The sequence below is a fragment of the Nycticebus coucang genome, chromosome 18 (assembly GCF_027406575.1).
Source record: "Nycticebus coucang isolate mNycCou1 chromosome 18, mNycCou1.pri, whole genome shotgun sequence".
Taxonomy (NCBI): Eukaryota; Metazoa; Chordata; class Mammalia; order Primates; family Lorisidae; genus Nycticebus; species Nycticebus coucang.
In genome coordinates, this window is record NC_069797.1 from 55,258,990 (window position 1) to 55,285,721 (window position 26,732).

The 26,732-nt window shown below is 42.3% G+C and overlaps 1 protein-coding gene across 5 annotated transcripts in view; it reads right to left on the reverse strand.

Annotated features, from left to right (window-relative positions):
- Positions 1-26,732, reverse strand: part of MED1 (mediator complex subunit 1) — a 55,139-nt gene that overhangs the window by 16,669 nt on the left and 11,738 nt on the right. For 3 of the 5 annotated variants that reach the window (XR_008375554.1, XM_053569421.1, XM_053569418.1), the window contains exons 2-12: positions 22,973-23,225; positions 17,374-17,480; positions 13,283-13,361; positions 11,107-11,161; positions 10,870-11,002; positions 10,151-10,179; positions 5,414-5,485; positions 3,954-4,028; positions 3,305-3,378; positions 2,730-2,819; positions 164-275 (exon numbers count right to left, since the gene is read on the reverse strand). Coding sequence is in view for 4 of the 5 variants with exons in the window: in XM_053569421.1 (XP_053425396.1) it covers positions 164-275; positions 2,730-2,819; positions 3,305-3,378; positions 3,954-4,028; positions 5,414-5,485; positions 10,151-10,179; positions 10,870-11,002; positions 11,107-11,161; positions 13,283-13,361; positions 17,374-17,480; positions 22,973-22,997 (851 nt within the window). In the remaining variant the exon portion in view is untranslated. Of the gene's footprint in view, positions 1-163; positions 276-2,729; positions 2,820-3,304; positions 3,379-3,953; positions 4,029-5,413; positions 5,486-10,150; positions 10,180-10,869; positions 11,003-11,106; positions 11,162-13,282; positions 13,362-17,373; positions 17,481-22,972; positions 23,226-26,732 lie in introns of those variants that run through there. The other 2 variants (XM_053569419.1, XM_053569420.1) reach the window with 2 other exon arrangements.

Consider the following 26,732-nt stretch of genomic DNA (forward strand, 5'->3'; position numbering starts at 1 on the left):
AGAGAGAACGTTCAGGTACTGAACAAAAAAGAAAGTTACGGATAAAATAAAAAGCCAACTTATACAAATTCAAGTGGAAAAGAGCCAAATGAAATACTTGTTCCATACTGGGCTTGAAGTTGGAAAAATAGAGTTTGCTATTATAAAATTATGTTTAACTTACCATTTGTTGTCAACTGGGTGTGACCCCATAATTAACGGTGCAATAGGGAGTTTATACATAGCAGATGTTCCTTCAATTGTCACTGATGCATTCATGCCCAAAGATCGAGGAACTGGGAATAAGAATGGAAAGGGTAGTTTTCAACGTAATACAAATTGAGGGGATTGCAACATTTAACAACAACAAAAAAAGGTTAATTTCTGCATTACTTGTCAGCCATAATTTATCAAATACTATAATTTCTATGTAACTTATAATTCCTACAGTTACCTTAATAACCAAACAATAACTCTTTTTCTCAGTAAATAAAACACAAGAAACAAGACAGTCCAAAGAAAAAAAATTTGAAGGCCAATATTACCAGTATTTACTTATTTTCTCCATCTTCAGAATACATTTAAGTAAGATTATAAATATGGAATAGATTCAACAAGTAAAGTTACAAAGGGACTAAATGAGCTATTTAGTCCACCTCTCACTGTCTTTTGGTGTAAAATAACATCCATTACTGCAGTTCTTTAGTAAGTTAACTAAGTTCTTCACTTGTTTTTTAAAGAGATGGGGTCCAGGGGGCGGCATCTGTGGCTCAAAAGAGTAGGGCGTTGGCCCCATATGCCGGAGGTGGTGGGTTCAAACCCAGCCCTGGCCAAAAACTGCAAAAAAAAAAAAAAAAGAAATGAGATGGGGTCCTGTGCTGTATGTGTATATTGCTGAGGCTAGAGCGCAACAACTATTTTTTTTTTTTTTTTGTAGAGACAGAGTCTCACTTTATGGCCCTCGGTAGAGTGACGTGGCCTCACACAGCTCACAGCAACCTCCAACTCCTGGGCTTAAGCGATTCTCTTGCCTCAGCCTCCCGAGTAGCTAGGACTACAGGCGCCCGCCACAACGCCCGGCTATTTTTTGGTTGCAGTTTGGCCGGGGCTAGGTTTGAACCCACCACCCTCGGTATATGGGGCCGGCGCCTTATCGACTGAACCACAGGTGCCGCCCTAGAGCGCAACGACTATTCACAAGTTTAAACAGAGCACACTATAGGCTTGACCTCCTGGGTCCAAGCAATCCTCCACACCTTAGCCGCCCTAGTAGTAGGGACTATATGTATGTGCCACCCAGCCCAGCCTTTTGTGCCTTTAGTATAATTAGTAAAGCTGATTACATCAGATCATACGGTTTGTAACTCTTGATTCACTCATTTATTTATTTACTCAAAAGTTCTTATTCTTGGTCAGGCACAGTGACTCATGCCTGTAATCATTCCTAGAACTATGGAAGGCCACTCTAGAGCTCAGAAGTTTAAAAAACCAGCCTGAGCAAAGGCAAGACGCTATCTCTACTATTAACAGAAAAAGGCTCGGCACCTGTAGCTCAGTGGTTACACTGTGGCTGGCAGGTTTGAAACCTGTCCGGGCCTGCTAAACAGCAATGACAACAACAACAAAATAATAGCCGGGCATTGTGGCAGGCAACCATAGTCCCAGCTACTTGGGAGGCTGAGGCAAGAGAATTGCTTAAGCCCAAAAGTTTGAGGTTGCTGTGAGCTGTGACGCCATAGCACTCTACCGAGGGCAACATAGCGAGACCCTGTCTCAAAAAAATAAATAAAAACAGAAAAAATTGGGCGGTGCCTGTAGCTCAGTGGGTAGGGCACTGGGCATATACACTGAGGCTAGTGGGTTCAAACCTGGCCCAGGCCAGCTAAGGAAACAATGACAACTACAACAAAAACAATCACCGGGTATTGTGGCGGTTGCCTCTAATCTCAACTACTTGGGAGGCTGAGGCAAGAGAATTGTTTAAGCCCAAGAGTTTGAGGTTGCTGTGAGCTGTGACACCACGGCACTCTACCGAGGGTGACATACTGAGACTCTATCTCAAAAAAAACAAAAAACAAAAATAGGCTTGGCGCCTGTGGCTCAAGCGGCTAAGGCGTCAGCCACATACACCAGAGCTGGTTGGTTCAAATCCAGCCCGGGCCTGTCACACAAGGCCAACTACAGCCAAAAAATAGCTGGCATTGTGGCGGGCGCCTATGGTCCCAGCTACTTGGGCAGCTGAGGCAAGAGGATCACTTAAGCCTAGGAGTTTGAGGTAGCTGTGAGCTGTGACGCCATGGCACTCTACCCAGGGCAACAGCTTGAAGCTCTGTCTCAAACCCCCCCCCTCCCCAAAAAAACAAAAAACAGAATGAATTAGCAGGGCACTATGGTGTTTGCCTGTAGTCACGGCTACTTCGGAGACTACAGTAAAATTGCTTGAGCCAAAGAGTTTGAGGTTGCTATGAGCTAGGCTGACCACTCTAGCCTGAAGGACTCAAAAAAAAAAAAAAAACTAAAAAAAAGTACTTATTCTGTTATGCATGTATCTAGTTTGGTATGTGTGTATTGGTATGTGTGTATTGGCATGTGTGTGGGGGAGGTGTTGTACAGATGATGAAAATGGTAAGGAAAGGAAACTTATTAAGGAGTAGCAAACCAGAAATTACAGTAAGCTGGGCATTCAAATCTTAAAAATATTTCTAGAACACTAAACAAAACTTTCAGTAGCCTTACAAGTAAAGTCTTACCATTATTCTCATGCAAAATGATGGGAGATGTAGTCTTATCATCCAGCAGGTCAGAAGGAGAAGCATAATATTTAATGTTCATTAAATGACCTATGAAAAATAAAGCTCATTACTGTATCCTTCTCAGGTAAATAAAAATAAAGGAAAACAGTCACATTTCTATAAAAGTATATTCAAAAAAATAGTTCAAATATATGAGGATTCATGCTCCAAAACAGGTTATGAAATATGACAGGAGATTAAGTATTGATTCTGAGAGCAACACTTTACTTCATACAATTGAAAAAAAAACTAGGGGAGGGTAGGTATTGAAAGCTTAGAAATCTTTATAAAATACACAAATGATGGGCACCGCCTGTGGTTCAGTGAGTAGGGCGCCGGCCCCATATGCCAAGGGTGGCGGGTTCAAACCCAGCCCCCGCCAAACTGCAACAACAACAACAAAAAAAAAATACACAAATGACTGGTTATTTTCTCATTCTGTTTTCATCTTTATAAAACCAAAGTGAAATTAAAAGCAAAGACGCCTCCACCAAAATTAGACAGCTTGCTAAAAGGAAAACAGAATCACATACCCCCACTCCTTGGTGTGAGATAGCCAACACTTCCATGAAGAATCTTATCCAAAGGACCAGCATTAGTTGCTTTCCTGGAAGACAAATGATGTACATTTGATTACATTTAATCCCACATGTATGGTCTTGCCATACAGTGTGCAATTGAGTTCAGCGATGAAAAGCCTTTTTTTGTTGAGTCTCAAGCCATCACCCTGGGTAGAGTACGTGGCATCACAGCTCACAGCAACCTCAAACTCTTGGGCTTAAGTGATTCTCTTGCTTCAGCCTCCCAAGTAGCTGGGACTACAGGCACCTGTAACAATGCCCGGCTATTTGTTGTTGTTGTTGTCTTTGTTGCTTTAGCTAGCCTGGGCTGGGTTCAAACCCACTGAGCTACGGGCACCACCTGAAAAGTCTTATAATACTATCTTAAAAATTCCGCCTAGACTCTACTGAGAATGACGAAGTTGAGACTCTGTCTCTAAAAAAAAAAAAAGATTATTTCCAAGTACACACCAGTATGTAGTACAGTAAATAAAAATTACAACTAGGCTATTATTTATCAGATGAGAGTCAGGGTTTGACAAGTCTTCAGATAAAATAGGACCCTAATCCCCTGGGAGAAAAAGTTGAGAGTCATATATAATTGATACTTTAGCGATCTTACCAGTACATAATTGCCATTTTAGATAGATCCTGTTCTAAGGACTGGAGAGCCAAGTACATTTTAGTCTTCAGTTTGCTGAAGAGTAGATAAGGAGAATATGAGTTAAACAGGTGAAACATATACATTTATAATATGCACACACATTGACATGGAAAGTGTAGAGGGCAACTCTATAATAAGGAGGCAACTCTTTTAATTTAAATTTCTTTTAATCTAATTTTTTTTTAATTTTTAAATATTTTTTTAAAAAGTAACTATTTTCTGGGCAGCGCCTGTGGCTCAGTGAGTAGGGCGCCAGTCCCATATACTGAGGGTGGCAGGTTCAAACCTGGCCCCGGACAAACTGCAACAGAAAAATAGCCAGGCGTTGTGGTAGGTGCCTGTAGTCCCAGCTACTTGGGAGGCTGAGGCAAGAGAATCACCTAAGCCCAAGGGTTGGAGGTTGCTGTGAGCTGTGACACCATGGCACTCTACCGAGGGTGACAAAGTGACAATCTGTCTCTTAAAAAAAAAAAAATAACAAGGGTGGTGCCTGTGGCTCAAAGGGGTAGGGTGCTGGCCCCATATGCCGGAGGTGGAGGGTTCAAACCCAGCCCCGGCCAAAAACTGCAAAAAAAGAAAAAACAAAAAAACTTTAAAACATTAAAAAATATGTTAAGTGATTTTTATCACTATGAAATCTAATTGTTTTGTTTTGGGGTTTTTTGCAGTTTTGGCTGGGGCTGGGCTTGAACCCACCACCTCCGGCAAATGGGACTGGTGCCCTAGTCCTTTGAGTCATAGGCGCCGCCCGGAAATCAAATTTTTATTACTATCAAAGCTAAATTTTACCCATGTTTAAAGAACCCAAGCAGGTTAATAGAATCCCTGGTAGGTTAAAAATAGAAACGGGGCGGCGCCTGTGGTTCAGTGAGTAGGGCGCCGGCCCCATATGCCAAGGGTGGCGGGTTCAAACCCAGCCCCAGCCAAACTGCAACAACAACAACAACAACAACAAAAAAAAATAGCCGGGCATTGTGGGGGGCGCCTGTAGTCCCAGCTGCTCGGGAGGCTGAGGCAAGAGAATTGCGTAAGCCCAAGAGTTAGAAGTTGCTGTGAGCCATGTGACGCCACGGCACTCTACCCAAGGGCGGTACAGTGAGACTCTGTCTCTACAAAAAAAAAAAAAAAAATAGAAACGATAAGCCAATGCCACAACTAATTCCTTTTGTCCTAGAAATCAATTTGTTTGAGACATGACAAGAATTATACTCTGTCTTCTAACATAATTCATTAATGCAGACATTGCCTGTTTAAAATGCCTTGAAAAGACAAAAATTGGAAGCTAAGTTATATACTGTAGTATGAGTAGAAATCAGGAATAAGATATAGCAGAAAAGTTGGCAAATTTCTAAAGATAAAATGGCTTATAGATTTATACAGATTTTTTTTTTTTCAAACAAAAGAAAAAAAATACTTACTTGTCCCCTGGAAGGTTATATAGATTAACAAGGCCCTTGAGGTGCTTAGAAAATTCATCAAAATTTTTTTCCCTAGAGAGTGTTCCAAGAAGAGGAGAAAGGAAAAAGAATACAACATACAGTTAATACCCAATTTATAACAAAGTGCCAAAAATAACAGCTATATGAAACTAATTTTAAAAATCTGCTTTAATCTTTTTCCTCAAAAGTTTTCCAGTCAATCAAAAGTAGCAAAAGAAAAGGAAATATTTTCCCTTCTCTTTCCGCCAGATTTTTCTGGGGCAGATGCTAATAAACAGTATAAAAATCAAAAGGACGCCAACCAAAGCACCTGACAATTCACATACTAATTAGCTCTCAAATAAGGAAATCTGGTTTAATTGAGTCATTTTCCTTTTTTTTAAGTTTGTTTGTTTATTTAGAGGCAAAGTCTTGTTTCATTGCCCAGACAGGAGTGTAGTGGCATGAACTTAACTTACTGCAACCTCCAACTTTCATACTCCTTTGGCTCAAGTGATCCTCTCTACTCAGCCTCCTGAGTAACTTGGACGACAGGTGCACACCACCATGCCCCACTAATCATTAAATAATTTTTTCTGGAAATAGGGTCTCACTGTATTGCCCAGGCTGAGTTTTGTTTTGTTTTTTGTGAGACTAAGTCTTACTTTGCCGCCCTTGGTAGAGTGCCATGGAGTCTTAGCTCATAGCAACCTAAAACTCTTAGGCTCAAGCAATTCTCTAGGCCAGGTGTGGTGGTTCACGTCTGTAATCCCAGCACTTGGCAGGCCAAGGTAGGTGGATTGCCTGAGCTCATAGGTTCGAGACCAGCCTGAGCAAAAGCAAGGCTTCTTCTCTAAAAACGAGTTGGGCATTTTGGCAGGCACAACTACTTGGGAGGCTGAGGCAAGAGAATCACTTAAGCCCAAGAGTTTGAGGTTGCTGTGAGCTGTGATGCCACAGCACTCTACCGAGGGTGACAAAGTGAGACTCGGTCCCAAAAAAGAAAATAAAAAATAACGATTCTCTTGTCTAAGCCTCCCAAGTAGCTGGGACTACAGGTGCCCGTCACAACGCCCAGCTATTTTTAGAGACAGGATCTCGCTCTTGTCAAGCTGATCTCAAACACCTGAGCTCAGATGATCCACCCATCTTGGCCTCCCAGAGACAGGCATGAGCCACCATGCCCAGCCCAGGCGAAGTTTTTATTCATTTTCTTTTTTTTTTTTTTTGTTAAGACAGAGTCTCACTTTGTTGCCCTTGGTAGAGTGCTGTGGCATCATAGTGCACAGCAACTTCGAACTCTTGGGCTCAAGTGATTCTCTTGTCTCAGCCTCCAGAGGTTTATTCAATTTTAAAAGACAGGGGGCGGCACATGTGGCTCAAAGAAGTAGGGCACAGGCCCCATATGCCAGAGGTGGCATGTTCACCCAGCCCTGGCCAAAAACTGCAAAAAAAAAAAATAGGGTCTCACTATGTTGCCCAGGCTGGACTCAAACTCCTGGCCTCAAGCAATCCTCCCATCTCACTTGCCTGAGTAGCCGGAACTAGAGGATCCATTAATACACCCAGTTCCTTTCCTCTTAATATGTAACTAAGATTAGATGTAGATAGAAAATAAAACTTTAGGCCAGGTACAGTGGCTCATGCCTGTAACCCCAGCACTCAGGAAAGCCAAGGTCAGAAGACTGCTTAAGGCCAGAAGTTGGAGACCAGCCTGAGCAAGAGTGAGTCCCCATCTGTAACAAAAATAGAAAAAATAAGCAAGGAATGGTGGCACATGCCTATAGTCTCAGCTACTCAGGAGGCTGAGGCAGGAAGATCACTTGACCTTAGGAATTTGAAGTTGTGAGAATGCCACTCATGATAGGAGGGAGAAGGAAGGCAGGAGGGAGGGAGGGAATGGGAAAAGGAGGGAAGGAAAAAAACTTTAGGTAGTAGAGGTAGAAAGCATAAAACACTGAGAAGACAGAACCTTCTTGCAGGTACAGTTGAGAGGAAAAACAAACACTAGGAGAGAGATGAAGACCTAGAGAAAAAAGGGTGTGGTAGGGTTCTCTGGTGGTGAACCACACATTCCAAAATATTTCTATGACCAAATCTGCCCAGGAGAAAAAACTATGACCATGACCTCTGACTTTCTAGGACCTGATATTCAGGCTTAGATTCTTAGTCAAATGGGCTTTTGTGGGTAAGTTTAGGAAACTGACTTATTTCAACAATTCTCTTAACGTTTTATAATCTTAAAAAAAAAAAAAAAAAGAAAGAAAGAAAAGGTTCTCTGGAAAGCTAACCTGTCATGGCAATGTGACAAAATCAGACCTTTCTATCAGACATCGTGTTACCATTTATTGAACACTACACTCCGTAGTGCAATGAAAACAGTAAAAAGAAACAAGAACGCCATCACAATATATTCCCTGACTTAATATTGCCACCTATACTAACTGACTAAAAGTATCAGGTAAAGACTAACATTCTTTGTGAGGATCCCACTTAAAAACAAACTTACAAATTAATTTTAGAACACCACCAGCTCAGGCTCGGCGCCTGTGGCTCAAGTGGCTAAGGCGCCAGCCACATACACCTAAGCTGATGGGTTTGAATCCAGCCCGGACCCGCCAAACAACAACGACGGCTGCAACTAAAAAATAGCCAGGCGTTGTGGCGGGCGCCTGTAGTCCCAGCTACTTGGGAGGCGGAGGCAGGAGAATCGCTTGAGCCCAAGAGTTGGAGGTTGCTGTGAGCTATGATGCCACAGCACTCTACCCAGGGTGACAGCTTGAGGCTTTGTCTCAAAAAAAAAGACCACCACCAGCTCATGAGTTAGTAAAGATTCCTATCCCAGGTGAGAGCCAAAATATTGGCTGGAGTATTATGGTAACCTATCCTAGACTTATTGATTGAATGAAATCACAAAAAAGGTTTTTTTATGTTGCATTTCAATTTTTTAAAGCTGGTTCAAATATGATGCATTTTGCTATAAACACATTATTTTCTTGATGTTAACACAAGACATACCAATGTGGTACCTGAGAACTTCATTATGTTCAAAACAAAACCAATGTAATACCTTTCTAAAATTACCAAGTCTTAATTCTGGTTTAAATTAAAGAATGTTAATTTCAAAAAAAAAAAAAAAGAATGTTAATTTCCATTCCATTGAAAAATAAAAAGCCATTAGCTACTCAAGAGTCTGTCTTTAAGCCTAACACTTTTACTGTGATAGTTTTTTTTTTTTTTTTGTAGAGGCAAAGTCTTACTTTATCGCCCTTGGTAGAGTGCTGTGGTGTCACACAGCTCACAGTAACCTCCAACTCCTGGGCTTAGGCGATTCTCCTGCCTCAGCCTCCTGAGTAGCTGGGACTACAGGCATCCGCCACAACACCCGGCTATTTTTTTGTTGCAGTTTGGCCACGGCTGGGCTTGAACCCACCACCCTCGGTATATGGGGCCCGCGCCCTACCCACTGAGCCACAGGCGCCGCCCCTTACTGTGATAGTTTAACACAAACATTCAATGTGAAACCATTTTTCTCAAAATGAAAGAGAAAAAGTTATTTTCATGGTATAGACTTAATTTTCTCAAGTCTTCTCTGAACCTAGAATGATTAGGTTCTATTTCTCTTGTTCTATGTAGAATTTCTAAGGCTAGATCAGTAGTATCTCAACTAGAGGTTGAGAAATATCTTAACACCATCGAGATACTTGTTTCTAACAAATGAGGGGACACCACTGGCAGCCAGTGCAGAGAGGCCAGGAATGCTGTTAAATATCCTGCAGCATAGGCAGCCACCTAGAGCAAGGAATTTTCCAATCCAAATTGTCATTAGTTTTATGAACAGCCTGTTGTAGAGAATTTTTTCCCTCAAAATAATCAAGTCCTTATTAAATCGGACCTCAAAATAATCAAGTCCTAGAAATATGGAAGAAAAAGATCGTTATTCAGTACCAAAGGTGAGAAACTCTGGAACACATTGAGCAGGGTTAAAAAAAAATCATGCTAAGACAATCCTAAAGCGAACAAGCACAGAATCTGAAAAATCTCAGCCCCAGAAAATAAATTTCCTCCTGAACAAAGTAACTTCTGAACAGTCTCAAAATCTAGCTGTAGGGCCAGGTGTGGTGGCTCATGCCTATAATAGATCCCAGAACTTGGGAGGCCGAGGTGAATGGGAATGCTTGAGCCTACGAGTTTGAGACCAGCCTGAGAAAGAACAAGGCTTGTCTCTAAAAAATAGCCAGAGGTGTGGCGGACACCTGTAGTCCCAGCTACCTGGGAGGCTGAAGCAAGAGAATAAATAGCTTGAGCCCAAGAGTTTGAGCTTGCTGTGAGCTAAGATGCCATGGTAGGCTGGGAGAGATGGCTCAAGCCTGTAATCCTAGCACTCTGGGAGGCCGAGGCAGGTGGATAGCTTGAGCTCTCAAGTTCAAGACCAGCCTGGGCAAAAATCGAGACATCATCTCTACTAAAAATACATAATTGAGACAAAAGGATCGCTTGAACCCAAAAGTTGGAGATTGCTGTGAGCTATGAAGCTATGGCATTCTACCCAGGGCAAAAGCTTGAGATTCTGTCTCAGAAAAAAAAAAAAAAAAAGAAGCAGCAGCAGCTATGGCACTTTACTAAGGGTGACCAAGTGAGACTCTGACTCAAAAAAAAAAAAAAAAAGAATTCTAGCTGTAAATAACAGCACTGTTTGGTAATATCAAGGAATATAAATAAATGTAATTTGCTCACCTTAACTGCTGTACAAGCTCTGGACAACTCTGAAATCAAAGAAATTATGTTTAAACACTTAACTACTTTAACACCTTTGAAGACATCAAAAGTTTTTCTTTTATTAATAGCACATGCATTGCAACAAAAACATTAAAATTATAGAAGGTTCTTATATTAAAATATCAAAAGGCATCTTCTTCCTACTTTGTTAGCCATGGGGTTAGGGTAGGAAATTTAAAATCAAAACATTAAATAGTACAAAGGAGTAAACTTTCCATAACTTGTTTAAAACTTCAGGAACTGTCCTTAATGCCATCTCTGGAATACACATCAAATTGTTTGGTTATACACATTTTACATTCATCTCTATTACAGGGTTTTTATTAATAGATTATCTGTCCTTCTTGATTATACTCTCTTTGAGGATAGGAACCATACATTATTATTTCTGTAACCCCACCACCTATTGTTCAATTGCGGCTCACGTTTGTTGATATGAAATTATAAGTGTTCCTCTGGTGTTTCTACTTGTCAAAAGCCCTTGGATGATGTCAGAGATGGGACCCATGTTATTCTAAATTCCATTCTATAGCTCAATGTTGCAGCCCATCACATCATCTCTATAGTGGCTCATGAAAAAACCTAAACCCAAACTACTTAAACCCCCACAATTCATTTTAAAATTAATGTCCCTAAGTAAACCCCACAGATTCCAGTGAAATATCAACAACACATACCACAGGATTCTCCCCATGGTGAGCCACTTTTACATCACAAAGCTGTCCTGCAGGATCTAACTGCACTTCCACATAGAACATATCTGACGTGATGTAACATTCAGTGCCACTGGCACTGAGATGAGAGCCCAGTCTAGCAGGAACAAATCAAAACAAAAATTAATAGAAGACACATAAATAAAGCCTCCCAAAGTTATCACTAAATTAAACATTTCTGCCTACAGATAGACTACTTACCCATTCTGTCTTGCTATAGACTCCAAACGATCAGTCATTGCTGGTAAAGATGTTACTATGAAAGGATGAAAGAAAGAAATCACAAAGAATGCTCCTACTAACTTTAAAAGGTATTCTTTAAAGACATAAAGATCCTAAGCAGTATATCTGTCCTTCCAAAGCTATAAACATATGCAAGTTAAAATGCTTATAATTCGCACAAATTTCATTGGTAAAGCTTGGCTATGGCCTATGCATTAATAAAGCCCCCCCCCCAAAAAAAATCTATTTGAAAAATTATGAGACTTTTTTGTTTTTGCCCTCAGTAGAGTGCCATGGCGTCACAGCTCACAGCAACCTCCAACTCCTGGGCTTAGGCGATTCTTTTGCCTCAGCCTCCCAAGTAGCTGAAACTAGATACCCACCACAATGCCTGGCTATTTTTTTGCTGCAGTTTGGCCAGGGCCAGGTTTGAACCCACCACCCTCAGTATATGGGGCCGGCGTCCTACCTACGCCACAGGCACCGTCCTATTAAACCTTTTTTCTCTCTTTTAATACTCCTTATTTGAGACTACTTGCCTTTAATTTAATGAAGACAAGCCAAACTCCATGGCTCATGTTGGTAATGCAAGCACTTTGGGAGGCTAAGATGACAATCTCTTGAGGCCCGGAGTTTGGAAGCAGCCTGAGTAAGAGACTCTGTTTCTACAAAAAATAGAAAACTTAGCCAGGCCCTCTATAGTCCCAGCTACTTAGGAGGCTGAGGCAAAAAGAACAGTTGAGTCTAGGAATCTGAGGTTACAGGGAACCATGATGATGCCACTGTACTTGAGCCCAGGAGAGAGAAAAACCATGTCTCCAAAAAATAAAAAAAAAAAAAGGGAAAAGGTGACAATATACAGCTAAAACTGGTTAATTTGTGGTAGATCAAAGTAAAATCTCTTTCATTTTTCCCAATAGAGTACTCATGCTTATGAATTCACTCTAAGCATGAATAATCAAGCTCATGATTTAAATTTTATGTTTTCTGAAAACTGTGTCTGCAAACATTGTCAAAATCTTTTTGGGGCGGCGCCTATGGCTCAGTGGGTAGGGCTCCAGCCCCATATACCAAGGGTGACAGGTTCAAACCCGTCCAGGCCAAACTGCAACAAAAAAATAGCCAGGCGTTGTGGCGGGCACCTATAGTCCTAGCTACTCAGGAAGCTGAGGCAAGAGAATTGCCTAAGCCCAGGATTTGGAGGTTGCTATGAGCTGTGTGATGCCACAACACTCTACCACTCTACCAAGGGTGATAAAGTAAGACTCTGTCTCTATAAAAAAAAAAAAAAAAAACCTTTTCGGTACAGTGCTATGGCATCACAGCTCACAGCAACCTCCAGCTCTTGGGGTTAGGGGATTCTTTTGCCTCAGCCTCTCGAGTAGCTGGGTCTACAGGTGCCCACCACAATGCCCAGCTATGAAATAGCCATCTTCTTACTGAGAATTAATTAAAAGAGAACATATTCTTTTCCTTAAAAGAGACATGATCTTATTCTGATGTTTAGGCTAGAATACAGCTACATGAGCACAGCTAATTGCAGCTGTGAACTTCTAGGCTCAAGTGATTCCCCCTACGTTGGTCTCCTAAAGTGCTAGAATTATAGGCATGAACCACCATGCTTAGCCTCTCTTGCTATACACTTACACTTAACCTTTATCTATTACGTTTAAGTTTTTATCAGTCTCCAAAATATATATATTTTTTATATAAACAAACTTTTTTTTTTTTTTAGAGACAGAGTCTTATTTTGTCGCCCTCAGTAGAGTGCCATGGGGTCATAGCGCCCAGCAACCTCCAGTTCTTGGGCTTAGATGATTCTCTTGCCTCAGCCTCCCAAGTAGCTGGGACTACGGGTGCCCGCCACAACACCCCACTATTTTTTTGTTGTGGTTGGCACGGGCAGGTTCAAACCCACCACTCTCGGTATATGGGGGTGGTGCCCTACTCACTGAGCCATAGGTACCACCCAATCTCCAAAATATTTTTGATCCTTCAAAGCTAAATGTTTCAAAAGTGCAGGGAAAAACTCATTCCAACTGCATAAATGAAAGCAAGAGCAACATCTAGTATAGTTTTTCTAGTGTAAGTATAAAACAATTCTTCTTAAATTGGGAATTTTATGAAGTCAGCATATTTCAAGATGTTTACAAACCTTTGAGAGCCTTCTGCAATGTCTCCAAACAGCTGACCAAATGCTGATGTCCTCCAGAACTCATCACAACCCTCTTCTCCTAAATCAAGTGGGAAAACATTTGAGATAAAAATTAACCAAGCTAATAGTGTTTCAGATAAGCATACACATTATTCTAGTAGTAATATTCAGAATAGTCTATAGACTCTACGTAGCCTACAGACTCTTAACTATCATTATGTCCATCCATAAAAAGAAAGAAAAATTCATATATATGGGATACATACATATCCATAAAATGAGGGTAGGAAAGGGTATTCCCAGATCTAACATCAGATAACCTTCAGGGAAATATTAGGAAGAATCAAAATGTAATAGATGAGCTCTGCCTCTTGTAGAAGTGATTATATGTTAATGTTTAGACAATTAAATGACAAATGAAGTAGCTCAGATTTGACAATTCTCAAGTTTAACAAGGTGCATGTAATCTGAAAAATACAAATTTTAGGGAAACAATATTGACCCTATGAAAAGAGAACATACAGTCTAGAAAAGGTACTACCAAAGAACAAAACATTTAACGGTTTTTCTAATCCTATCCAGGAAAGAAGTTTCTCTCTGCAAACATTCCAGTTTCCATAAATGACAGCAGTTTTTTAGTACAAGGGTAGTTTTTCAGCCCTTTCTATGCCCTACATAAATCTCTCTACTTTAATTTCATTCTTTTTTTGTTTTGTTTTTAAGACAGAGCCTCAAGCTGTAGCCCTGGGTAGAGTGCCATGACATCACAGTTCACAGCAACCTCCAACTCCTGGGCTTAAGCAATTCTCCTGCCTACGTCTCCCAAGTATCTGAGACTATAGGCGCCCGCCACAACGCCCGGCTATTTTTTGGTTGCAGCCGTCATTGTTGTTTGGCGGGCCCGGGCTGGATTCGAACCCACCAGCTCAGGTGCATGTGGCTGGTGCCTTAGCTGCTTGAGCCACAAGCGATGAGCCCTTTAATTTCATTCTTATGCAACAAATGTATGATTTATTACTAGTCTGACTTTCCTTGCATGCTGACTAGAGAAGGAGTGCTCTGGACAATGAATACCAGTATTTTGGAAACTGGAAAGATAAACCCTTTGTTGTAGATTAATAAATTGGCATTCTGATTTACTTGTTAATCTACTGAGATTTGGTAAGTATGTCAGATGTTGAAAATTCATTGGAGTCTTAATAAACAAATAAAATTAGGTATCTAAATCTGAACTAATAAGTATACAAGGAAAGCCATGGTGACCAAACCAAGATGCTGGTACCCTAACAGAGAGGGTCTTAGCAGCTACCTGAATCCCTCTATCAGGTCTGTGTAGCTACCATGATAGATGCACATGATGTATCTTTAATGACAGTATCATTTACAGAACATTTATGAAACTAGAATGTAGTTGTTGGAGTATAAAAATAACAATCTCTCAATTCCAAAACTGGAAAAATTGCCATTCATTTATTGCAGATTTTTTTTTCAATACTTCACTGTATATATATCTGAGTCAGAAGATACACATGCACACGTCTATAATCCTACCCTCTGATAGACCAAGGCAGGTGGATTGCTTGAGCTAATAGGTTCAAGATCAGTCTGAGCAAGAGCAAGACCCCATCTCTACTAAAAATAGAAAAACTGAGGCAAGAGGATCACTTGAGCCCAAGTTGGAGGTTGCTGTGAGCTATGACATCATAGCACTCTACCCAGGGCGACAGCTTGAGACTCTGTCTCCAAAACAAACAAACAAACACATGCACTTGAATAATTTACAGTTACAGACATTTTTTAGCAACATGACATTTTGCTATCCATTACCTTATTTGATCGTATGACAAAACTATGTGGAAAAATAAACTAGGATTATCTGCCACCATTTTCCAGATGAGCAAAGTGAAACTCAAGAGAAACTCAAGAGAAAAATGATCTGTGATCCAAATTCACATAGTAAATCCTAGAGTCAATCCTAAATAAGAGGTCTGTAGACAACAAAATCAGTTCTTCTGTTAGTTGTGTTATACTTTTATCATCATTTAAAACACTAATAAAACTACTAAAATGGGCCAGGTGTGCTGGCTCACACCACAAATCCTAACACTCTGGGAGGCCAAGTCGGGCCAATCACCTGAGCTCAGGAGTTGCCAGCCTGAATATGAACAAAACCCCATCTCTACTAAAAATAGAAAAACTAGCTGGGCCATTGTGCCAGGCATCTGTAGTTCTAGCTACTGGGGAGGCTGAAGCAAAAGGACTGCTTGAACCAAGGAGTTTGAGGTTACTATAGTAGTAACCATGTCAGATGTTGAAAATTCATTGGAGTTTGCCATACTACTCTCACCTGGGGCAACTGAGTGAGACTGTCTCAAAAAAATAAAATTGGGTGGTGCCTGTGGCTCAAGGAGTAGGGCACCAGCTCCATATACAGGAGGTGGCAGGTTCAAATGCAGCCCTGGACAAAAAAAAAAAAAAAAAAAAAGAAAGAAGAAAAACTGCAAAAACAATAAAAAAACAAACAAAAAAATAAAAATAAAATTTAGAAAATAAAATAAAATTAAATTAAATTAAGCCTCAGCGCCTATAGCACAAGCGACTAAGGTGCCAGCCACATGCAGCAGAGCTGGCGGGTTCGAATCCAGCCCAGGCCTGCCAAACAACAATGACAACTGCAACCAAAAAATAGCCAGGTGTTGTGGTGGGTGCCTGTAGTCCCAGCTACTTGGGAGGCTGAGGCAAGAGAATCGCTTAAGCCCAGGAGTTGGAGGTTGCTGTGAGCTGTGATGCCATAGCACTCTACCCAGAGCACAGTTTGAGGCTCTGTCTCAAAAATAATTAATTAATTAATTAAATTAAAATAAAAGTAAAGTCTTCCTATTTCATTTGACTACCACTAGAATTATACAGAACTTCTAACACCAGCTTTGAGACTGGCCACCACATACACTTCCACCCCTCATGTTCCATGTAACTGGCTAAGGGATTCTGATGCTGGTGAATAATTTAGGAAGAAGTAGTACTACCAAGAAAGAGGTTGATAGTGAATGAGTGAAAACCCAGAGTTCACCTGTATTAAGAATCAATCACAAACTGTACTAGTACAAGCTTCCACCATTTTTGATATGAGCAATCCAAAAATCTAAAATTCAAAGCTTTTTGAGTTCCTATATGATGTCACAAGTGGAAAATTTAACACTTGACCTCACTTGACAGGTTACAGTCAAAACACAGTTCCAACATTGTTTCATACACAAAATTATTTAAACTATTGTATGAAACTACTTCAATGTATCTATGGTATCTACGAAACATAATTGAATATTTTGTTTAGACTTCGGTCCTATCCCCAAAATATTATGTATATGCAAATATTTCAAAATTTAAAAAATAATCAGAAATATGAAACACTTCAGGTCCTAAGCATTTCGGATAAGGGATATTAGCTGTGCACTATGGCTCACACCTGTAATCCTAGCACTCTAGGAGGAGATGGGGTGGATTGCTTAAGCTTAGGAGCTCAAGACTATTCTGAGCAACAACCAGATCCTGTCTCTACTAAAAACAGAATAACTAGCTGGGCACTGAGATGGGCACCTATAGTCACAGCTACTAGGGGGGCAGAGGCAAGAGGATCTCTTAAGTCTAAGAGTTTGAGGTTGCTGTGAGCGAGGATGACGCCACAACATTCTGCCCAAGTTGACAGAGTGAGATTCTGTCTGAAAAAAAAAGGATAAAGGACTAAACCTATAGATGATAGATGCACATTATCTATCACATTAATATCAAGGATCTTAATAAGAAATGAAAAATGTCTCATTAAACCACTCTAGCAAATGTCTCTTATAGGTGTTACTTCTTAGCACCTTTGCTTGAAGTACCCCAGTATACCATAACTCATAAATAACACAATATTATAAATATACTTCCTCCATGGTAGACAACTGCAGCTGATCGCCACCATGTATCTTGTGATAAATAATATTGAAGACACACTATTGTAACTAGTTTAAGTGAGTCCACACAGGGAGCTTAGCTTATTAAATAATTATCTAAACACAACACTTTACCCACTTCACCACAATCCTCACCATGACTTGACGCACAAGCTTAATGGTTTCACTCCACGGTCTATTTTGGTTAAACTTTGCATGGAGCCGTTCCAAGAGAGAACTCATCTTACTCAGCTTTTCCGACTCTATGATATAAATCAGAAAACATCATTAAAATCTATAGCCATACCATCCTGGTGTGCCCAATTCTCGTTTGATCTCAGAAGCTAGATAGGATCAGTCCTGGTTAATATGTAGATGGATGAAAACATCATTAAAAACTCTTTTTATCAAGTCTGTTCAGTTTTTCTTTTCTTCTTCTTTTTTTCTTTTTGAGAAGAGTCTCATTTTGTTGCCCTCAGTAGAGTACCAGTGGCGTCACAGCTCACAGCAACCTCCAACTCTTGGGCTTAAGGGATTCTCTTGCCTCAGCCTCCCAAGTAGCTGGGACTACAGGCCCGCCACAACACCCAGCTATTTTTTGGTTGTAGTTGTTATTGTTGTTTGGCAGGCCCAGGCTGGATTCAAACCTGCCAGTTCCAGTGTATGCAGCTGGTGCTCTAGCTGCTGAGCTACAGGCACCGAGCCTGTTCAGATTTTCTAGCAAAAGAAATCCCCACACTTCATCTCAGTACAAATTCAGTTAAGGCCAGACATGGTGGCTAATGCCTGTAATCTTAGAACTCTAGGAGGCCAAGGCGGGTTGACTGCCCTGAGCTCACAGGTTCGAGACCAGCATGAGCAAGAGCCTGCCTCTAAAAATAGTCAGGCATTGTGGTGGGCGCCTGTAACCCAACTACTTGGGAGGCTGAGGCAAGAGAATAGCTTGAGGCCAAGAGTTTGAAATTGCTGTGAGCTGTGACACCACCGCGCTCTACACAGGGCAACAGCTTGAGGCTCTGTCTCAAAAACAATAAAAAATAAAAAAATAATTTTTTTTTTTTTTAAGCCAGAGTCTCATTTTGTCACCCTTGGTAGAGTGCTGTGGTGTCACAGCTCACAGCAACCTCAAACTCTTGGGCTCAAGCTATTCTCTTTCCTCGGCCTCCCAAGTAGCTGGGACTACAGGTGCCCACCACAACGCCCGACTATTCTTTGGTTGTAGTTGTCATTGTTGTTTGGCAGGCCCAGGCTAGATTTGAACCCGCCAGCTCTGGTGTATGTGGATGGCGCCTTAGCTGCTTGAGCTATAGGCTGCTTGAGCTCAATACCCTATAATTCAATAAGTTAAATTAGTTGTCAATATCACTTACTTCAAAATTTATAAGGATGATTTTTTTTTAATGGTGAGAAGACACAAAATATTCCATGTCTCATATAAGGAACACCTAGAACAGGACTATTCAAACTTTTTGTTTTTTTTGAGACATAATATCACTATGTCGCCCTGGGTAGAGTGCCATGGCGTCACAGCTCCCACAGCAACCTCAAACTCTTGGGCTTAAGCGATTCTCTTGCCTCAATCTCCCAAGTAGCTGGGACTACAGACGCCTCTCACAATGCCCAGCTATTTTTTTTATTGCAGTTATTATTGTTGTTTAGCTGGCCGGGGCCAAGTTCGAACTCACCAGCCTCAGTGTATGTGGCCGACGCCATAACCACTGTACTATAGGCATTGAGCTATTCAAACTTTTTAATAGGAACCAGAAAAAAAGCCATCTCTAACCAGGTTTCCTGATAAACCCTATAATTTATCGACGAAGTCTTTTCAGCATATGTATTAAATACCTTGTAGATGTACATATACATTTGAACACAGCTTTAATGTGGCTAGTTGGTTTTCAATGTGAAAATACTGACTTCCTTAATTTTTTCATAATTTTACTAGATTAATTTATAAGACATGGCTGGGCCCACTGGCTCACGCATGTAATCCTAGAACTCCAGGAGGCTGAGGTGATGGATTGCTCGAGCTCTGGAGTTTGAAACCAGCCTGAAGAGTGAGACATCTGTCTCTACTGAAAATAGTAAAACTGGAGGCGCCCATAGCTCAGTGGGTAGGACACGGGCCACATACACTGAGGCTGGCAGGTTCAAATGTGGCCTGGGCCAGCTAAAACAACAACTGCAACAAAAAAAATAGCCAGGCGTTGTGGCAGGTGCCTGTAGTCCCAGCTACTTGGGAGGCGGAGACAGGAGAATAACTTGAGCCCAGGAGTTGGAGGTTGCTGTGAGCTGTAACGCCCCAGCACACTACCCAGGGCGACATAGTGAGACTCCGTCTCAAAAAGTAAATAAAGTAAATAAATAAAGTAAAATTAGCTGGATGTTTTGGCAGACGCCTGCAGTCCAAACTACTTGGGAGGCTGAGGCAAGAGGATCACTTGAGCCCAAGAGTTTGTGGTTATTGTGAGCTATGACACTGGGCACTTTACTGAGGGCAACAAAGTAAAACTGACTCAAAAAAATAAATAAATAAAAAATTTACGGCTTGGTGCCTGTGGCTCAAGCCTCTAAAGTGCCAACCACATACACCTTAGCTGGTGGGTTCGAATCCAGCCTGGCCTGCCAAACAACAATGACAGCTGCAACCAAAAAATAGCCAGGTGTTGTGGCGGGTGCCAATAGTCTCAGCTACTTGGGAGGCGGAGGCAAGAGAATCACTTGAGACCAGGAGTTTGAGGTTGCTGTGAGCTGTGATGTCACGATACTCTACCCAGGGTGACAGCTTGAGGCTCTGTCTCAAAAAAAAAAAAAAAAATTTTTACAAGACAGCATGTTCCATTTGTCATTCATGTCTTTCCTATTTGAATTCAAATAAAAACTCTATGGTCAGAGAAGAGATTAACAACCAAAAGATGAAGGAAATAAAAAAGTAATCAAGGGCAGTGCCTATGGCTCAGTGGGTAAGGTGCCGGCCCCATACATTGAGGGTAGTGGGTTCAAACCCAGCCCCAGCCAACCTGCAACAAAATATAGCTGGGCGTTGTGGCGGGCGCCAATAGTCCCAGCTACTTGGGAGGCTGAGGCAAGAGAATCTCCTAAGCCCAAGAGCTGGAGGTTGCAGTGAGCTGTGACACCACAGCACTCTACCAAGGGCGACAAAGTGAGACTGTCTCTAAAAAAAAAAATAAATAAATAAAATAAAAAAAATGTAATCAAATGATTAGTTTCTGGTAGGAGTAAGGAAAAGATAGAGAAGAACGCTGGGTGAGGTGGCTCATGCCTGTAATCCCAACACTCTGAGAGGCAGAGGCAGATGGATTGCTTGAGCACAGGAGTTAAGAGACCAGCCTCGCAAGAGCAAGACCCTATTTCTAAAACTAGCCAGCCAATGTGGCAGACACCTGTAGTTCCAGGTATGAGGGATGCTGAGGCAAGAGGATCACTTGCACCCAAGTTTCAGGTTGCTGTGACACCAGAGCACTCTACCAAGGGCAACAAAGTGAGACTAGATTCTGCCTCAAAAAAAATTTTAAAAAAAGAGATAAAGGTAGAGAAGATTGGCTCCCAAACTAAACACATAAATGAACCTCGAACACTCCTCTAATTCTCCCAGTGCCCAGTATAAGCAAGGACCTATGCTATAAAGCATCAGAGATGAAAAACACACAACATGCCTGTGGTGACATCTGTGAAGAGATGTGAATGAGTTAATGTGGAAATAACCATCACACGGAGCCAAATGAGAAATACTTTTAAATGTACAGACACGCTATTACTGAATTTCAAAAGAGGAAAAGTTCACAATTAATTTCAGGGAAATTACTGAAAAAGTGACAGTAAATGCCTGGCATTGAAGAATGAAGAGAAGGTCATTCAACGTTAAGGCGGTGAGAATCTAAATCAAGATTCAAACTTCTTTCAACCCTCTCACCTTCTGGAAAACTGGTTGGGGGGATGTTGCAACCACTGTATAGTTCTGGACATGTTTCTGCCAATTTCCATTGACACTATTGTAAATGCTGGAGAGATGAATGCTGTGGCTCATGCCTGTAATCCCACCAATTTGGGGGACTGAGGCAGGAGGACCATTTGAGGCCAAGACTTCAAGATCAGCCTGGGCAACATAGTGAGATCCCCATCTCTACAAAAAATAGAAAAATTAGCCAGGGATGATGGCCTGCGCCTATACTCTCAGCTACACAGAAGACTGTGACAGGAGAATCACTTGAGCCTAGGAGTTTGAAGTTGCAGTGAGCTATGATGATGCCACTGCACTTTAGCCAGGGCAACAGAGTAAGACCCTACCTCAAAATACAAAAATGTGTAGGGATAAAGCAGTGAACAAAATAGACAAAAACTGCCCCATACAGCTTCCATTTTACACTTGCAATCCCCTCGCAACCAAGGAGCACATCTTTCTTCCTCTTTCTCAAAACATATCTGTTCTTTTTCTTTAGAAACCTGATGATAAATATCTATACTTTGATGTTCAAATCATACATTTTTGAGCCACTACTATGGAACAGAGTATGCCTACTGTTTCAACTACTCAGGAGGCTGAGGCTAGAGGCTCCCTTTAGCCTAGAAATTTGAGACCAACCAGCCTGGGCAATACAGAAAGAACACATTTCAAAAACAAACAACAACAACAAAAAAAAAACAGGGTGGCGCCTGTGGCTCAATGAGTGGGTGCCGGCCCCATATACCAGAGGTGGCGGGTTCAAACCCGGCTCCAGCCAAAAACTGCCAAAAAAAAAAAAGCATTTTAGCTGTGGGCATGGTCTTGTAATAAAATAAAACAAATACTGTTTTTTAAATTGCCAGAGATGAATAGGCACGGTCCTTTAATACAGTGAGCAGGATTAACAGAGCTAAAAATATTAAGGAAGCATTTAAATTGAAGTGTAGGGCCTGGAGCAGGGGCTCATCCCTGTAATCCCAGCACTCTGGGGAGGCTGAGGCAGGTGGGTTGCTTGAGCTCACAGGTTCGAGACCAGCCTAAGCAAGAGCAACACCCTGTCTCTAAAAAACAGCTGGGCATTGTGGTGGCGCCTATAGCCCCAGCTACTAGAGAGAAGGAGGCAAGAGAATGCTTGAGCCCAAGAGTTTGTGGTTGCTGTGAGCTGTGATGCCATGGCACTCTACCAGGGGCAAGAAAGTGAGACTCTGTCTCAATAAACAAACAAACAAACGAACTGGAGAGTAGAACTTTAGAAAATCTGAGTAAAGTTCCACAGACAAGTTAATGCTGAATTAGTCGGGTTGAATTCAAAGGATGAGATTCAACACAGTTTAATAATATACAATAGCACTGTGAAATTCTAGGAAACGGCCAGTTTTTAATATCATAGGGATCTAATTATTTCACACTCGGATACGTTTACGCACAACTCTGCATTATTGTTTTATGTCATTATTCAAACCTCTCTACTGGAAGGAAGTGCAAGCATATTTTAGATTCACTAGTCTGGTCTCCCATCACTTTAGGCTAAAAGTGCCCTTAGGCCTAACTGATTGTCCCTAGTTCAGTAAGAAACATTCGCAGAAGTCGAGAGCCCCCATAATCCCGAAGTCTTGAGCTCTATCATCACCAAAGAAGGTATGATCAGAATCTAAAACTCACACACATTCCGCCTCCTGGACTTTGTGCCCCTCCAGAAAGTGGCTCCCAGGGGGAATTGGCCTCCATCTCGTCTCACAAATTGGCTCCCCCAGTTGAATGCCGCCCCCTCCTTCCCTATCAGTCACTTACCCTCAGTTTCCCCCTGAGCTTTCATCCTGCAGGTGGAGTGGGCCTGGATCCACGACAACAGGATAAAAGCCCTTCCCCACCACTAATGGGGGAAACAAGTTATCTCGGGCTTCCAGAACTCAAGACACCAACCGTCCACACTCTCGAGAAAGGATCAGTCTGAAGTCCCCGGCGGCAAGAAGATAAGGGTGCTCGAGGCCGCCGCCATGTTCCCCAATGGAACTTCCCAAAGATCGCGAGATTAACCGTAATCCTGCGAGACAGAAGAAGACGGCAGGGCATGTAGATCTCGCGAAAATTGGAAATAGGTGATTCACGCGAGATTTCCTCTAACACAGTCCTTCCCTTAACTCTTGGCTGTGTCTGGTCTCTGCTGTTGGCTATTGGATTAAAGATCAGGTAGCTTTTGGTTGATCCGTGAGAACTGGCATTTTGTTGTTGTTGTAGATGTCGTGCCCGAAGCGAGTGGATTGCTTGAGCTCAGGAATCCGAGACCAGCCTAAACAAGAGCAAGATCCCGGCTCAGCGCCTGTGGCTCAAGTGGCTAAGGCGCCAGCCACATACACCTGAACTGGCGGATTCGAATCCAGCCCGGGGCTGCCAAACAACAATGACGGCTGCAACCAAAAAATAGCCGGGCGTTCTGGCAGGCGCCTGTAGTCCCAGCTACTTGGGAGGCGGAGGCAGGAGAATCGCTTGAGCCCAGGAGTGGGAGGTTGCTGTGAGCTGTGATACCACAGCACTCTACCCAGGGTGACAGCTTGAGGCTCTGTCTCAAATAAATAAATAAAATAAAACAAGAGCGAGATCCCGACTCTACTAAAACTAGAAAAATTAGCCGTGCGTGATGGCAGGCGCCTGTGTAGTCCCAGCTACTCTGGAGGCGAAGGCAAGAGGGTCACTTAAGACCAGGAGTTTAAGGTTGCTGTGAGCTATGACGCCATGGCACTCAACCTAGAGTGACAGAGTGAGACTCTGCCTCAAAAAAATAAAATGCACAAATCTCTTTGTTGAATGACCACTTTTTCAACGAATATTGGTTTTGTTAACAAAACCAAGTACATTTAATACAAGAATGTTTCATCAATTGTAATAAGTTTTCCCTGAGATACTAGATAAACATGTCAGTTGGGCATTGTGGCGGGTGACTGTAGTCCCAGCTACAAGGGAGGCTGAGGCAAGAGGATCGCTTGAGCCCACTAAAGGTTGTTGTGACGCCATGGCACTCTAACCAGGACTATATATTTTCTATTTTTTTGAGACAGAGTCTCACTTGGTCACCCTTGGTAGAGTGCCGTGAGGTCTTAGCTGATCAGCAAACCTTCAGTTTGAGGTTCAAGTGATCCTCTTGCTTCAGCCTCTCAAGTAGCTGGGACTACAAGCACTAGCCACAACGCCTGGCTATTTTTTAGAGAAGGGGTCTTGCTCTGGCTCAGGCTGTTCTTGAACCTGTGAACTCAAGCAATCCACCCGCCTAGGCCTCCCAAGTATTGGGATTACAGGCATGAGCCACCAAGTCTGGCTCTAACCAGGACTATAAAGAATCTATCTAAAAAACAAGAAGAAGAAGAGGAAGGCTTGGCGCCTACAGCTAAAGCAGCTAAGGCACTTGCCACATACACCAGAGCTGGTGGGTTCAAATCCAGCCTGGGCCCACCAAACAACGACAACCATAACCAAAAAATAGCCAGGCATTGTGGCGGGTGCCTGTAGTCCCCGTTACTCAGGAGGCTGAGACAAGAGAATCGCTTAAGCCCAGGAGTTGGAGGTTGCTGTGAGCTGTGATGCCACGGCACTCTACCCAGGGCGACAGCTTGAGGCTCTGTGTCAAAAAAAAAAAAACTATGTCGTGAGGAAGAAGCTGTCGCTCTGTAATTTGACGTTCAAAGCGAGCCAGCAAACTTAATTCCTATTTTCTAATTTTTTTTTCCTTTGAGACAGAGCCTCAAGCTGTTGCCCTGGGTAGAGTGCTGTGGCATCACAGCGCACAGCAACCTCCCACTCCTGGACTCAATCGATTCTCCTGCCTCCGCCTCCCAAGCAGCTGGGACTATAGGTGCCTGTCACAACACCTGTCTATTTTTTGGTTGCAGCCGTCATTGTTTTTTGGCAGACCCGGGCGGGATTTGAACCCGCCAGCTCAGGTGTATGTGGCTGATGCCTTAGCTGCTTGAGCCACAGGCGCCAAGCCTACTTTCTAATTTTTTTAATTTCAGAAATACCTTATTTCTTGAGCAGTTATGGGGTTTGTGTGTGTGTGTGCATGCACGCATGTATTTTTTAGGCTACTGAAGTGAAGCAGTGGCAATGGAGAAGGGACAAAGGTGGCCGGGCACAATGGCTCACGCCTGTAATCCTAGCACTCTAGGAGGCCAAAGCAGGTGGACTGCTTGAGCTCATGAGTTCAAGACCAGCATGAGCAAAAAAGCAAGACCCTGTCTCTACTAAAAATAGAAAAAATGAGGCCAGAGGATCACTTCACCCCAAGTTGGAGGTTGCTGTGAGCTATGATGCTGGCACTCTACCAGGGCGACAGAGAGAAGGAACAAAGGCAGTTACAATAATTTTGAAGCTCTGAAAAATTTTGGATTAAGGTAAACTTGCTTGCAGCAGTCAAAGCATCTGATGTTCTTAATTATATTACTTATAGTTGATAGTGCTCTGTTTGTGTAGTCCTAGTAAAAACACACAGCTCCTTTACACAGCAAATCACAAAGAATGTGAAGACGTTATCTGTTGTGTGTGTAAACCCTCACAGAAAAATTGAGGGCAATGCTGAGAAGTTCATGGCCCAGGCAAAATAGGTAGTGTCACCTATGGGTGAAAGTTCTTAATATAGTTAATGCTTTTTTTTGAGACAGAGTCTCACTTCGTTGCCCTCGGTTGAGTGCCCTGCCTCATAGCTCACAGCAGCCTCAAACTGTTGGGCTCAAGTGATCCTTTTGCCTCAGCCTCCTCAGTAGCTGGAGCTACCGGCGCCCACCACAATGTTTGGCTACTTTTTTTAGAGATAGTGTCTTATTATTGCTCAGGCTGGTCTCCAACTCCTGAGCTCAGACAATCCACCCACCTCAGATTCCCAGAGTGCTGGGATTATAGGCATGAGCTCCTGTGCCTGGCCTCTGTACTATTTTTTTTTTTTAATGTTCTCTCTTTTTTTTTTTTTTGTAGAGACAGAGTCTCACTTTATGGCCCTCGGTAGAGTGCCATGGCCTCACACAGCTCATAGCAACCTGCAACTCCTGGGCTTAAGCGATTCTCTTGCCTCAGCCTCCCGAGTAGCTGGGACTACAGGTGCCCGCCACAATGCCCGGCTATTTTTTGGTTGCAGTTCAGCCGGGGCTGGGTTTGAACCCGCTATCCTTGGTATATGGGGCCGGCGCCTTACCTACTGAGCACAGGCGCCGCCCTTAATGTTCTCTTTTAACACACATCTTAAAAATAACTAATTCCCGCTGAAAGGTTGAATATTACCTCGCTTGCTGCAAAAATATTAAACCCTAGATTTCTATTAGCTCACTAGTCTCAGGTTTTTCTCACATTTCAAAAATATCATTGAAACATCCTCCAAAAAAGGGTAACAGGACCAGGAGGAGGAGGAAAAACAAAAATATACCCCCAAAGCCATTTTAACATACTGCAGTTCAAGTAAGCATACATAGCAGAGTTAATTATTTGGCTCAGCACCTATAGCTCAGTGGCTAGGGTGCCAGCCACATACACAAGAGCTGGCAGGTTCGAATCCAGCCCGGGCCTGCCA